The 15,156-nt window shown below is 40.3% G+C and overlaps 1 protein-coding gene across 1 annotated transcript; it reads left to right on the forward strand.

Moving 5' to 3' along the window:
* Positions 1-227: 227 nt before the first annotated feature.
* On the forward strand, positions 228-12,022 carry QPCT (glutaminyl-peptide cyclotransferase). The gene is made up of 7 exons (XM_010178826.1): positions 228-235; positions 3,434-3,580; positions 5,673-5,954; positions 8,407-8,583; positions 9,452-9,551; positions 10,016-10,132; positions 11,782-12,022. Exons 2-7 carry the CDS (start codon positions 3,506-3,508, stop codon positions 11,925-11,927), a joined length of 897 nt encoding a protein of 298 aa, XP_010177128.1. The 5' UTR covers positions 228-235; positions 3,434-3,505; the 3' UTR covers positions 11,928-12,022.
* The last annotated feature ends 3,134 nt before the right edge of the window (positions 12,023-15,156 follow it).

The raw sequence follows: 15,156 nt of genomic DNA on the forward strand, positions 1-15,156 counted from the left end.
TCCATCCCTCCCTGCTCCTCCGCCGCCGCCGGCAGCGGCCCTGGCTCTCCCCTTTGCATCCCCGGGCCTCAGAAAGGCGGAGGGAAGGGGCCGGCGGGGAGAGCCGTGAGGGATGGCAGGGGGCGAGGGGGCGGCGGCCGCTTCCCGCCTGCTCGGCGCCCTGTGCCTTTGCGCCGTCGCCTGCTCTCACCTGGTGCTCGGCAGGGAGCCCGGAGCAGACTGGACCCTGGAGAAGGTGGGTGGTCGCGTGTGCCTTTTTTAGGCTCTTCTTGCCTCTCCACTTGGTTCCAGGGGGATTGCAGCACCTTCCCGGGGGCGGGGACCAGCAGCCGGGCGGTGGTAGATGGTCCCCGCCCGCACAGCCCCAGGAATTTCAGCTGCGGGTCACCGGCGCGGCTGTGGGGAGCGCAGGGAAGGATGGATAACAAGGATGGATAACATGGCTTCCCGCTCACCCCGGGAGGACTGCTGCAAGGAACAAGGCTCCTTCACACATCTTTCACGTTAGCGATGCCTCTCGCACCGCCTGGGAACGGGCAGCTGAGAGGGGTAAGCTGTGTCAGGAGCAGTTAGTGAATTTAAGGGGAAACCCAAACAGGACAAGAGGGAGGAAAATTCAAAATTCTGTTCCACATAACGTTCTGTCATACTCCAATTTTCAACATGATTACTGTAATTCAGAGGACAGTGACTTAGTTTGAGGAAGCAAATAGTTCTTCCAGCAGTGATGCATGTTTAGCTAGGAAAAACAAGTGGGGATGGTGTAGATAGCTACTGCAAAATTATTTTGAAAGTATATAGTATTCTACTATGTAGTAGAGCCGTGCTATATTGGTTTTAGTTAAAAGTGCTGCGTGAACTAGTGAAAAAAACAGTCTTGAGATAACATTTAATGAAACAGTAATAAGCATTAAACCCCCGATTTCTCTGTGTAACCACTCTTAGTGGTTATGAAATACTAACATAGTTTCTTTGTGAAGAACTAAACCACAGGGAACATGTGAGAGCATACAACTGCAAATTAAATTCACTTAAAGGATTCAGAAATTTCCAAATGGAAAACATACCTCTAGGGCCCATCCCTAGGTGTTTGTACAAGAGCTGAACTCAAAGTTCAGCCAGAACTGACTGAACTCCACTAATCCAGTGCACCATTCTCTTCACCAGCAGATCAGAGTTCAGGACAAACTGGCAAAATGAAGCTTCCTTCACACCTTTCCATTCACTTCCCCTTAGTTATTCCCTTTCTCCTTGATTTTATTCATTTCCCATTCAAATAAGTGTTGGGTTGGGTTTTTTAAAAGAAGAGAAACTCTGCTATTCAGTTCTATTAATTGTATCTTACTATATATAGCTCATGTATAGACTACATATCTGTAACATAATACATCTATAATATGCATAATATGCATGTATGTACATATATAAGAATAGGTGAGGCTGAATCATAGAATCACTTGGATTGAAAAGACCTTTAAGATGATCAAGTCCAACCATTAACCTAGCACTGCCAACTGCACCACTAAACCACATCCCCAAGTGCCACATTTACACATCTAAATCTTTAGTCAACATACAGACATGTAGCCCCAGTGCTCCTTTTTTTTCAGCTCCCTTGAGCCACACGGATATGCTCATTCCCTTCCAGCTGGCCAGTGATGGAAGCAGTGTTGTCTAACCACAAAACCGTAGCATCAGCACTCCTCTGCCTGTGCAGGCACTCACCAAGAACCACTTCCTCTTTCTCTTCAAATTCTTGTCCCTTGACAACTTTTGTTCATTCTCCCGAATGGGATGAATGAGCCAGAAGTTGAAAGCCTTACAGCGTACAAACCTTCTCCTCCTCCTCTCCAGAATCAGGTCCTAAACCTAAAGAGTTCTTAGATGCTAACTTCCATTAGCACCCAGCTGAAATAGACCCAAACTCTCAGGTAAGCATGGGCTACTTGTAAAAGTTGAAGTTTTGCAGTTCTATGCAGCTCTGTACAAAAGGTTTAGTGATAGCCCTGTCACAAAGACATTGCTCTGCCTCCCTGCTGTGGCCACGGAGGAAACGGGGACTTGACCAACACTGTACTGAATGAGTCACCTACAGATCTCATTCTGCTTCTCTGTTATTTCATAACCACTTTTGTAATTCCTTTCACTTCCCAAATTGGAAGATACCTCCATTATTAGAACCAGGAATTTATTCCTCTCTTCTGAGGTGTTTTCATACATTTGTATTTTAATAATAATAATGTTTCTTTGCAAAGCGATTCAGTGACCCCAACTACCAGGCATGCTCTACGGTTAGCAGCAAGATGATTCCACGTTCCAATTGAGCCTTTCACTTCTTCAACTGAAGGCGTATTTCCTGAGCTTTCTTAATTACATTGTCCTCCTACACTCTTCTGAAGTGCGTAGCTTCAGCTGTTCTCTTACAGCAAGTTCCTCCTAAACAGAACGGCTCCCTGACATTTTCTCTTGTCTGCGCCTTTTCTACACTGGTGTAAATTCCACCATATTAAACTTAGAGTCCTTTAAAAGACACTTCATGCATCTTTTACAATATAATTTCCAAACTTGTAAAAGTTCTTTGTATCAGATGAAATGCAATTTTCCTTTGACCTTTTTCTATCAAAACTGGAGTGGCTCAGGAAGTTCCTGAGGAGACAATTGCTATAGATTGGATAGGTTTGAATCAGGTACCCAAAGAGACTTTTGAGATGTCCTTGGGGATTCCACCTGACATTCAGCTACCGCTCCAGAACAGCACGAGGCTCTTGTGTGTCAGACACGCATTTGCCAGCCCCACAAGGATGTTCAAGTATTCTAGGTCACCTGAAATAGCTCTCAAGGTCTGTGCTTAGGCAACAGAAAAGCAGCCACTTGGGAGGTAGCTAGCACTATGAGCTGCTGTCACAGGAGAAGAGCTGCCAATTCTGAGGTTAACCCATGAGTCACAAAGCTGATGTGTACCCAACTGGCCCCAAATGACCAGGACCACCAGTGTGGACACAGGCCACAATGACACAGCTTAGGGACTGAGCTAAATAATATTACTACTAAAAACAAAGCTGCTGTTGTTTGTCTCAATGGAAACCTAATTTGAAGGTGGCATGGTTGCAGACGTGACTGTATGCATGTAGAATTACAGTATTTGAAAACAGAGAACCCAGTCATGGCTTGAGTTTCACAGCTAGCTGGTAGGTAAGTATTTCTCCCATGTTTTTAATACTTGTATATTTTGCATGGAAATCAAAGATTCAGAAGCCACAAAACTTAAAAATGTCAATGATTTTTGAGAGAAAAGCTTTTTTAAAAATTACTTTCTGTTGTCAGTAAATCAAAGTAGCACAATCTATCACATTTACTATAATTCTGAACAAAACTATGGTTTAAAAGGTCTGGTAACATTTATAGCAATCCTTCCTTTTCCTCCCTTCTACAGTATTCTCACCAACCAAGAATTTTACATTCTGATGCTATTCAAAAAGTTGCAGCAAACACAGATGTTTCTGAAATGTGGGAGAATGATTTGCGCCCTATCCTGATAGAAAGATACTCGGGATCACCAGGAAATTATATTGTACGACAGGTAAGACAACGTTTCCTGAAACTCTCTTAGAAAATCTATTATTTCTATTCTGCAGCGCCTTTAGTGACTGCTAAAGGCTCAGACACATTCCTTTCATTCGGCAGGATGAACTCTATCATTGTTCAAGTCTAGACTTCACAGAGCCCACATGACAGAGCTTGCACTTTAGCTGATGTTATTTCCCAGGGCTGCATAGCACAACAAATAATATCTGGGGTTTTTTTTCATTTCTATTTTAAATTAAAAAGCTTGCCTCAGGTTTGGTACCCATAAGCAGGTTTTTGGTCACTGGGTCAAACCCCCTGGGACCAGACCTGGGGATGAAATAAATGACACTCCCCTGCCCTTTTTCTGGAGATGTCCTGTGCTGTGACACCCTCCTGTATAATTTCTTCAGATGAATGTATCAACGCAAAAAGGGATCAGAGGGGCCCAGACGGGCAGGCAGATGAAATGGCCAGCATGAGGAAGTCCAGCACCGGTCAAGCACACGCTAGCTCCACTGGCCCAAGCACAGCAGTCTGTTAATGTTGAGTTTACCAGAAGACGTTCAGAACGTCTCACCAGCCTTCATCTACCCTGCAGGCAGTGACCCAACAGCTCCAAGGTAGCCCTAACTACAAGTTTATTTGCCACTCTGCAATTGGTAGACTGGAAAAATGCTGCTTTTTTATGTTTTGTGTGTGTGCGCGCGCACATCTCAATAGATTTAGTTTTGTGGTTTCTTTAGTGATACTCTGGAAGGCAGCCAAATGAAAGGGGAAAAAGTAAGAAAAACAAAAAACCAGCTGAACCTAGGCTAGAAAACCACAAATCTTGTTCAAAATAGGATCATCCTGTTACAAGGTAACAGAATGTACTGAAGTAGACTCCCCACCAAGGGAAAAAAAAGAAGAGTCCTTTGTTGTCAAAGCACAATGGAGTTTGAAATGGATGACATTCCTTTGTTAAGACACAGAAAAAGCATCAGAAGGTAGAGCCAGTCATGGCTACTGCACACTGGGAACTCCATCCAGGCTTACATATTCCCTTAATCCATAATGGACGTCCTTTGCTCTGCCTACAGATAGCGTATAAACCATACAATGCCATAAAAGCCTTCAGAGGGTGACCACAAACAGAATGGAAGTTTGTTCAAGCGCTATAATTTATGGCAATATTCCCACTGATTTCACTAAGAGCAGGACGAGTCTTCAAAGTCTATTTTGTATTTTCCCCTTAGAGGCATTATTTAGAGAGAGAAAAATCTGCCTTGAAGAAGCACCCTAGGGACCCATAAAAATAAGTTGCTCAACAGAGACAGCCTTCTAATAAGAGTTAGCCAGAACTCTGTACTAAGTATAACGGGGGCTGTTAAAAGTATTCTCTTTAGGTAGGAAGATACCTAAAATGAATTCTCTCTTTTATAGATTCACTGTCTTAATTTTTATATTTACATGAGCTACACTTACAGGATTTCCTTTTTAAAACATTGTTTTGAAATGTTGAGTTCTTTAATTTACAGGAGACTGTCTCTTGTAGCTTTGTAAACAACTTATGTCACTTGCAAGGCAGATTTCTCACAGAGGCTAAAAAACCCCCACAACAAACAAACCAACCAACCCCCAAAAATCCCAGCTTTTTTTTTATACTGTTGTGGCATCTGTGCATGGTAATTGTCAAAGAGCCACACCAAGTACTCGGCAGCAGTTCTGACATCTAATTTAAGGGCACAAATGAGTTTAGAGTTGAAGAGGTAAACATTAAACCTATCCTGGTTATACCTGAAAAAACACTGGTGTGGAAACTTGAGAGATCAAGATCTTAATGTGCCATATTAATGGGCAATCACTCAAAGCACCCTCAGACTCCAAAGACAAGAGACAAAAGGGAGAACTGAAAAGCAAGTAAGCCACTCAAAGGCTAAGGTAGCAAAAAAGTTGCTTACTTTTATATAGTAATACTAATTTTTTTTCTGTAAAATTTATCTTTTAAAAATATAATGAACTTACAGAAATAAGCTTAAGTGCAGCTATTAATTAGCTAATGACCATTTGTCTGCAACATCTTTCTGGAACAAGTAATATTAATCTGATTTTTTTTTTCATTGCAGCATATCAAGCACCGTCTTCAAAGGTTACAGGCAGGTTGGGAAATTGAAGAAGATACATTTCAGAGATACACACCATATGGATATCAAACCTTTTCAAATATTATCAGCACTCTCAACCCCTCTGCAAAACGCCAGTTAGTACTTGCTTGCCACTACGACTCCAAATTCTTTGGGCAGCAATGGCAGGAGAGGGTGTTTGTAGGAGCCACTGATTCAGCCGTGCCTTGCGCTATGATACTGGAGCTGGCACGTGCCCTGGATGACAAGCTTCAGTTAATCAAGGTAGTCCGCTTGTTTCGTTTTCCTCTCTTTTTGCAATAGCAATAGGCCTCAGGGCACCTCCATGTTCTCTCCCAAAGCCTGTGTCCTGATTCTCTGATTGCTGTGCCTGTAGTAACTCCCATTAACTTCAAGAACAGAACAGAGATTGGAACCTACTACTGTAAAGTACATTATCAGATTAAAACTTCTTACCCAAAGTGTGGCTATCTAAAAATTATCTAATAAATATATACTGTGTAAATATAACAATTTATACATGAATAACACATGTTTCACAGACTCAGCAAGATATAATCCTACTTTCTAAAAGGCATAGATCCCTACTCAGAAGTTCATATTGTATCCAGTAACATTGAGGGTCATTGACGAAGTTTTCATGATTTCTGAATCTTGCATTTTAAAAATCTCGCAGTTGTATTCTGTTATGGGAGATGGATGCTGTGCAGGAGAGTTACACTTACAGCCCTCCATCCCATAACAATTCCAAGCTTTTCTTCTTGTTTTCCTTTATCAATTTGAATAATTTATTTAGGAAATGAGTGACATCTGGGTACAAGAAAATAGTAAAATAATAGTATGATATTATCAGCCTGTGTTACCTATGCTATGAAAATCTGCTTCAGTGTGCTGCCATTGCTAGGCACAAAAATCTGTTGAACCTACAAGCTCTAAAAGCTTGTAGGATTACAGATTCGTGAGTGCCATCTACTGGTTTAGTATTTATTTATTTACAGAAGAATACTCTTCGCAGCTTTCACAGGAAAAGGTCTCTCAAATGCTTTACAAACTGTCAGGAATACACTCAGTTCAGGTATTAAGATTACTTGTCAGCAGCTGTTTTGAGAAACTGATTTGGTGCCTTCTGACATTGCCTTATGGTCACTCATGAACTACCTCCACACTGACTTAAAGACTTGCGAAATTTTTCACAATACCTCATTTTTTTATTAGATTTTTTGACCATCTAAGATGACAGCATTTGACAAAAAGGCAATCTAATTACTTTGCACCGGCTACCGCTTGTACTGCCTGTTAACAAAATATACTTTGGGATCCATCTGCTTAATACATCAGCCATGACCTTTTTGCTCTGCTCATAGTAGCATGACAGACTTCATTACGTTTTCAGCCAAATCTATTTATACTTTGACATGAAGTTGTGATTTTTATCTTGATGTTTCTTCAGTTATATGTGTTAGTTTAAATTAAAGGGCAAAGACACCTCTCTGCATTGTTCAGACCTAAGAATTTGTTAAACAGTAATAATAATTACAAATACTACTTTCTAAAATTCAAATGGCATTAATACAGTTTTCTCCAGAGCATAATGCAAAATGACTGCTATCAAAAGAGCTCCGTGCTGTCCAAAGGACAAAGGGCAGCAAAGCATTGCTATTAGAGAAATCCATATATCGCTGTGAGCATAATCAATATCGTCTGGCCTATGTGAGCAACATTTTATAGAAGTTTTCCACTACTGTTTATGTTGGATCAGCTCCAGCCAGTTGGGAGCTGTAGCCCATACAGGACATGACTGTTGCCAGCGACCCCACCTTTTTAACCACATCATGTAATTTCACTTGAAGTAACGTTAATTCATAGAGGGGTTAAAATATTTATAGTGACTGCCAACACTACAGTTCCCCAAACTGTTCACATAGCAGAACCAAACTGGGTTTAGCCATGTTGTAGATTATTAGGAAATGCTGCCAGTGAAAACAAAGCTTCCATTAGTAAACAGAGAGAGAAAAAAGGCTCCTTCTACATTGGGAAGAAATTCACACAGATTTCTCCTTCGTGACCTTAAATCCATTAATCATAGGCGTTCTCAGTTTTTACTGCTGTGATATTTTAGGTCGTTGAAAGGGAAGGGCGTGTCTCCTCCACTCTGTGCCTTGGTTTAAGGGTAAAGTTGCCTTGGTGGCTGTGAGTCCCCGAAGGAAAAGAAATGGTCATTCTTCTCACAACTGACTGCTCTCTGTCCCTCAGAGACCCATCAACTTTACAAATACATAATTCACCTCCACTGGTGCACAACTGTAGCAAAGACATTACTCCTTTGTGGCGCTGTCAAGTAATAATGTTAGCACTCCCATCAGACGTTGTTGCTGACGTGTCTCCTCATTATTTGAGATAACGTTTGTGCCACCTGGCTTTGCAGACCTGTCTCAACATGGAGACTCAGCTCATGTCTGCTAAAGCCAGAAACAAAATTTTTAACCAGAATCAAAATGCTACCAGACTGGAGAACGTGTCATGGTGCTAGGTAAATAATAATGACTGATTACTACCACTATTACACCATAACGCGTGTTTAACAGCCATAGGAAGGTTTGCATAGAGTACCTTGAAAACATACCCCTACTGATGCTGCTTATACGACTACAGTATTTGTCCTTTAATTAATGTTCTGGCCAGAATCAGCTATGTTACTTTTAACTTCCTCCAACAGACCAGCTCAACATCAAGACCAGACCTTTCACTTCAGCTCTTTTTTTTTGATGGTGAAGAAGCCTTTGTCAGGTGGTCGCCTTCAGATTCCCTCTATGGATCTCAACACTTAGCTCAAAAAATGGTATCTACTCCACATCCAGCTGGTTCAACAACCACAAATCAGCTGCAGGGCATAGTAAGTGGCTTTCACCTCCCTAATGAATAGTGTAAATTGCATTTTCAATTGTTTCATTAGTAATTGCCCAAATTCCCTAGAAACCATGAACCAAAGTTAAAGGAAAAAACAAGCATATGCAAATTTTATGAGATACGATAAAACAGAGTTGGCAAGAGTTTTTCAGGTGAATCTGCTTAGAACTTCTCCATGCATGTATGAAGGGGGAGTCACAGAAAAATCAAAATACACAGATTTATTAGAATCTAAACTAGTTTACCCACCTTCTTCAAGAGAGAGAATTCAGAATTCAAAGTGATTAGGAAAGAGCACAGACCTAGTGTTCGTCTATGAACAAATGTCCCCTAGCTCAGCGCTAAGCTACAGCAAGCTGTCTGTTTCCTTTTGATTCCTACTAACATTTTGGTTGTCTGCTCTCTTCTCCCTGCTGCCTTCTCATTTCCCTCCTCACTGCTGAGACACTTTTCTCCTCTCACTATCTTGTGACTCATAAAATGTCTTTCCCTTGACAGACTTTGTTATTCTCCAGGGAAGAGGCAATTTCCTCTTCTTTCTCCCCACCTACCATAGTTTTTTCTTTTAAAGGGATATAACACAAACTGCAAGCAAAGTGATGCAGTCTGCGTCAGCTTGAGGAACAGAAAACCGGCCTTTTTTCCTCCTCAGAAAGACAGCAAAACACATCAGATTGAACTCAGGTTCTGCTAATGAGTTCTTCTCAGGCATCACAGTAGAAAAGCCAGATCTTGGGCCAGAGCTATCAAAAACCCAGTCATGACCTATACAGGAGCCAAGAGGTTTCATCACTGCTGTTGATGGCATTGTAGTAACGCAAAGAATTCTGTATTAAAGATTCTTTCTTCTGTAGGATCTGCTTGTACTACTGGATTTAATTGGTGCACCAAACCCAGTGTTTCCCAATTATTTTCCGAACACTATTCGATGGTTTCAGAGGCTTCAAGCAATTGGTAAGGAGAGGGACATGGGTTTTGATGAATTTGAAAATTTAGAGTGTAGTTTCTGAATGTATCGAGTCCTGTAAATCAGATTTTAAGGTTACTTTTCTCTTTTACAGTTAGAATATTTAATAATGTAAATGTTAAATTTAGTGCATCTTAAACCTCTATGAAGATTTTAATATTTAATTAATAAAATAACTGAGGAAGATCCCCAGACACTTGGAAGCCACAAAACAGATTCTATTACTGATTGTCACTCTGTGACTCTTGGGAATTGCTTCACTTCTGTAATGATGGCAACAGAACCAGTCTTGAGGTCTTCTAAATACTAAACATATGCAAAAGACAGTCACTAACTCCTTTTTCCTCTTTGATGGAAAAAGCTTCCATGTGAGAGGAAAAAAATTTCAAATGTGTTAACATCCCTCACATTGTCCAAAAGTTGTAATAATCACTTTCACTGTGAATTGCAGAGCAAGAGCTACACAACATGAATCTGCTGAAGAATCACCTTGTTGAGAGGCAGTATTTCCAGACTACTTTACATCGAGGCTTGGTTGAAGATGACCACATTCCATTTTTATTAAGAGGTACCAGATGCTCTCATATTTTAAAGTATATGTTCAGTAACGAATGCATAATTTAGTAAATGAGCAAGTGCATATGATCCTGTTTTTCAAGCTTATTTGCCCCAACTTGAGCCCTCCAAATCCAGTTTTACATAGGCCAAGAGTCACAGCTTTGAAAAAGATACCCGAACAAGAGCAGCAATAAAACATACCCATCTTAATTTTGCACGAGTGCAGCTCCAATGGCACAGAGATAATGGAAATTTCTGTCAGCAGCAGTGTCCTACAAAGACAAGCAACTCTGATCCAGAGGGACACCACTACACACCATGCTAGCCTGTTAATTACTATTTCCAGGAGCAGTGAAGCACTCAAGGGTCCTATCTTCAAAAATCTAAAAAGATCTGTTGTCAAAGTTACAGTAAAGCTTACTATTACCTGTTTAAATTTGACTCTTGCAAAACCTCACATACTCAAATTAGATATCCTTGTTGCCTAAAAAGAATGGAGATTTCAGAGCTGTCAGCTCGAGGGATGGGAAAGCTGCACAGAAACATGCACAAAAAGGCGCCAGCAGAAATAGCAAAGGACACAGTATGCCTGAAATCCTTCCAGGAATTAGGCACAAACCTGAAACTGGGATTCCCTATCTAAGCATTTGTCCTGGCAGACACCTACACCATAGCCTCTGACTTTGTGTTCATTCTTTTCCTTTGGGATGCAATCAAAGAAAGCGAAAGCAGTTGTAATACTGCTGCCACTTTGTCAAGCTACAGGTCAGTGATTAAAGCGCTTGTCCAAGTTAAAGATGTGGATCTGATGTCTTTCTCGGTTCAAGCACTCAGCAGAGCATCTTTGAAACTAAGGTGGGCCAAAGAAGGGTACTAGATATAGTGAACTCTTCTGATTGAAGGTTTCTGGTGTACAGCAAGGGCTACAAGAGTCATATGACTAGAGAAGAGTTAACCAATAAGGAATGTAACACAGTCCACTGAAGAGGGTATCTGCAGTTAAACAGGAAAGAGGCTGGAGAGAAACAATACTCCCCAAAAAAAGCGATCAGGAAGCAGACAACTGATTTAACTCCTCTTTTATGTAGAAGTTGCAGTATGTATAGGTGGCTTGATGTATATATATAAAAAAAATATTATATGCAAGGATACAGATCCTTTCAAGTGGAAGTTATTTTATCTGAGGATAACAGTGGTTCTGTTTTACCCCTGGAAAGCACTAAAAAATGCTTCCAGAAAGTGCTCAGTCTTAACACTGTCACAAGAACATGGTAATCAGTTTTCAGTCTGGGGAGCTGCAGTAGTTTCTCTGCCCTTCTGCAGCTCCCAAACACAGTATCAACAACTACAATGCAAAGGATCTGAAAAAAATAAAGCAAGTATCACAGTAAAACTACTAGCTACCGATGCCTTTAAAAAATGAGAAAAGTACTCAAAGGGAAGGAAGGTACCAATTTCAGGAAACACACAATGAAATAGATGGGCTGCAGACACAGGCTTCGAAAAGGAGAAGGTAAAAGGAAGCTGCACTGACATACACTCCTCTATCCAGTAAGTTTATTGAGTAGTTACCCGACTGTTGCTAAATGGTGGCGTATCAACTGGCTTAACAGAACTTCTCCAACATTTCTTCTCCAAATTTCAATTTCCTCCTGATAGGGGTTCCAGTCCTACATCTGATTCCATCCCCCTTTCCTGCAGTATGGCATACCATGGAGGACACAGAAGAAAACCTTGACAAAACCACTATTGACAATCTCAGCAAAATCCTGCAAGTGTTCGTGCTGGAATATCTAAACCTGTGACAGATGAAATGGCAACAAAACATACTCCATTTTAAATACTGTTTGCCCACCTTCACATTTGCTATTTAATTGCATTGGAGAGAACTAAAGCGAAGCAAAATATAATGACAGCTCTTGCTAGAGTGATTATTGATTCAGCTGTTCCTGAACCAACATTTCATGTAGCCAAGTAAGATAGCATTAAACATGAATTAACTTCAGCCTGGAAAGAATTTTATCTTCCATGTCTTACCTCAAATTAAAAACAAGACAAAAACAAGAGATTTTTTCCACGTTGTTATCACTGTTTTATGTCACATATTAAGATCCCAGACTTCAGTGTTAGCTACAGTTTTACAAGGTATGGCCAACCTGTGCAGTGTTCAGCAATAGACATTTAGACCACATTATCAAAGGAGGCAAAAATCACACTACAACTTCTACTTTGGGTCGAACTAAACCACTTCATCCTGGAATGAGTTGCTAGAGCTTCTGACACAAGATATTTTTAATCCTCTCTGCTCCCTCCCCTCCTTCCCCTACAAGGAGAACTGCAAGGGCTCTTGTTTGTGGAGAGCAGGCCACCTGGAAACAGAGAAATAACCCAGATTCTATTTTCTCCCTCTCATTTGTTGGATATTATGGAGAAGTGTAGTGGTGAGTGATGCTAAGGAGAAGGTGTGTGAGGGTTTCCATTGTGCTGTGACTGCAGCACAGAAGATATTAACAGAAGAGTAGGTGGCGTGTGGGAGCAACGCCCTGACACACACCATTTATTAATCTAAGAATCACTCACAATTTGACCCAAAATAAACAAAACAAAACAAACAAAGCCCTGCTGTTTTTAATACAGATTACAGATCAGAAGAAAAACACTATAAGCTACTACATTAAATCTTCTGAAGTTTGAATACTCAGAGTAGTATAACACCCTAAGTGGTGAAAAAAGGTTAAAAAAATGGCTGTATACAGAAATACTGAACATGAGTTTGGGTGGCTAATTTTGTTTTTACAGATGAACTCTTGTGGCACTTCATACTTTGCAGGGCCTCTGAAAAGTGCTTTATGCATTGGCAGTGTGCCACTCCGCTGCTTCAAGAATTTGAAAGTTAATTTAAAATAGGTTTCATCATGAAATGTGGTATCAGAGGGTTGTTGTAACTGGGAAAAGCTGATTTTTTAAAAAATCTGTATTAGTTGGTTGAAACCATAATTTAACCATGTAGTTTACACCAAATCTCTGGCATGTCAATTTTGTTACTAACTTCTCACTGCCTGAGCATGCAGTTCTCTTCAGTTACGTTTACTCTGTTCAAAGAAATGAGACACAGGTCGGTGTAATACAATTCAATGGTTCTCAAAATATGAAGCAGCTTTTTTTTTTTGTGGTGGTACAGGAAAAGAGGGCCATCCCTTAACTGGATCTGAGTCCCAGAAAGGGTTTACTTAATGAGAGGAGGGTCATCATCTCAGCAATTTATATGATCTATCATTCATTTCAAAAATAACTGCTGGAAGGAAAACTTACATCAGCCCAATAACCTCGTGAATCCAAGAATCTAAGCTCCCAAAAGCACACGAAGCTGAAGTAGTCAATAAAGCAAAGACATGGTCAAGGTGGGTTCCCATTGCTAGTAAGGCAGAACAGAACAAGCAAGTAGGAGAAAGCCTAGCCATTTGATAAAATACCCAGAAAACAAAAAACACAAGTGAAAAGACCAGGAACAGAGTCTCCTCTTCTCTCTGTTTCAACATTGAATGTCACGAAGTATCCATATCCGTAGGATCTGGACATGCACAGTACAGATAATAATTTCAGCATTCAGAGACAAGCTTTATGTTGAACAACCCATCCCTGGATAGTTTCTCTGTCCCTGCTGATTTCTGTCCTCTGCTGCCCCATTCAACTGAGAGACTTCAACAAATCAGCAGAATTGCTGCACAAGTTCTCTCCTTGAATATGATTTGTCACATCTCATTCAAGGGGAAAAAAAAACCCAACACAAAACCAAACCATCAATCTACCACCCACAAGAGACTGTCACTGGCTTGTCAGAGTCCTCCCAGAGGTGTATGTGGTTATTGCCTGGGTGAAGGGAATGCAGAACAGAATGAACTCGAGAGCCATAACTCGACAAGTAAAGCTACCCCCCCCCCCATATTACACATATTACATCAGTTATTTGTATTGTAGCAGGCAATCCAGCTCCTTTTATGTCACGATAATGCAGTTTTTCGCAAGAATCTTAAGCCAAAGTAATGGTACAGGCCCCTCAAATTCTCTAAAACCTCATACATTTACCTCCAAGTGAAGTGATCCTATGCAATCACAGCTGGAACGAGTTAAGGGAGTAACAATGCCAAATCCTCTGACAGACAGAAATGACAGGGAGTACGAGTTCTCTCTTTTCTCTAGCTGGGGCAGCATTCCTATCACTAGGAATGAAGATGATATAAATTAGCAATTCTTATTCAAAACATTTCAAATAACCATTTAGATTGTGACCACCTAACAGCAAAATACAATTAGAAAAGACAAAGTGCAGTAAAAATGCTTTTTGTAGAATTATTACAAAGATCCAGTCTCTGCTTGTAGTAGACCCACCAAAACAGTTCTGAAATTTCACACATCCGCTCATTGAGATTGAATTATCACCCGAGAGCATCGCTTAAACAATCAATAGATAAAAAAAGATAATTATAAAAATCTTGTACACAGATTACCATTTTTTTCCTTGGCATTTAAGGATGACACTGATTTTATTTTCCTCATATAAAAGGAAACATTTTACTCTGTGCTGATTTAACAAATATTCTTAATATATTCGTAACAATAAAGCAGCTAAAAAGCTGTTCTAATCTCTAGAAGAATCTTTATCATCTGCACACATGATATATATTGTAAACAATCACTCCAAAAAATAAATTTGTTAAAAGTGATTATATTGCACTCAGAATTCTGGGATTCTCATTCTTCCTTTTCATTTTAAATCAAAGGTCAGCTTCATTTTTTAATAAAATGGAGCTTTAATTTTCTACTAAAAACAAGTAGGCATGCAATCAATATAATACAATGTATTAAAATGTCAGAAAAAGGGCAAGTGTTTGGTTATGAAACTGGAATAAGTAACAATTCTCAAATAGGCCACATGAGAGTAGTATATTGTAAACATTCTGCTGGCTCTAAGGTGTTGCAGATGCTGTAGAGGGTGCAGTCCGGTTCAGCCACCCAGAAGGACAGAGAATCTGC

Source organism: Mesitornis unicolor, unplaced genomic scaffold (genome assembly GCF_000695765.1).
Source record: "Mesitornis unicolor isolate BGI_N332 unplaced genomic scaffold, ASM69576v1 scaffold38962, whole genome shotgun sequence".
NCBI classification, from domain to species: Eukaryota; Metazoa; Chordata; class Aves; order Mesitornithiformes; family Mesitornithidae; genus Mesitornis; species Mesitornis unicolor.

Excerpts from the sequence above, each read along its gene's own strand:
- QPCT (XM_010178826.1), top strand. The coding sequence starts at position 3,506 with ATGTGGGAGAATGATTTGCGCCCTATCCTGATAGAAAGATACTCGGGA. Across the intron at positions 8,584-9,451 it reads CAAATCAGCTGCAGGGCATA|GATCTGCTTGTACTACTGGA; the intron begins GTAAGTGGCTTT and ends TTTCTTCTGTAG. Across the intron at positions 9,552-10,015 it reads TCAGAGGCTTCAAGCAATTG|AGCAAGAGCTACACAACATG; the intron begins GTAAGGAGAGGG and ends TGTGAATTGCAG.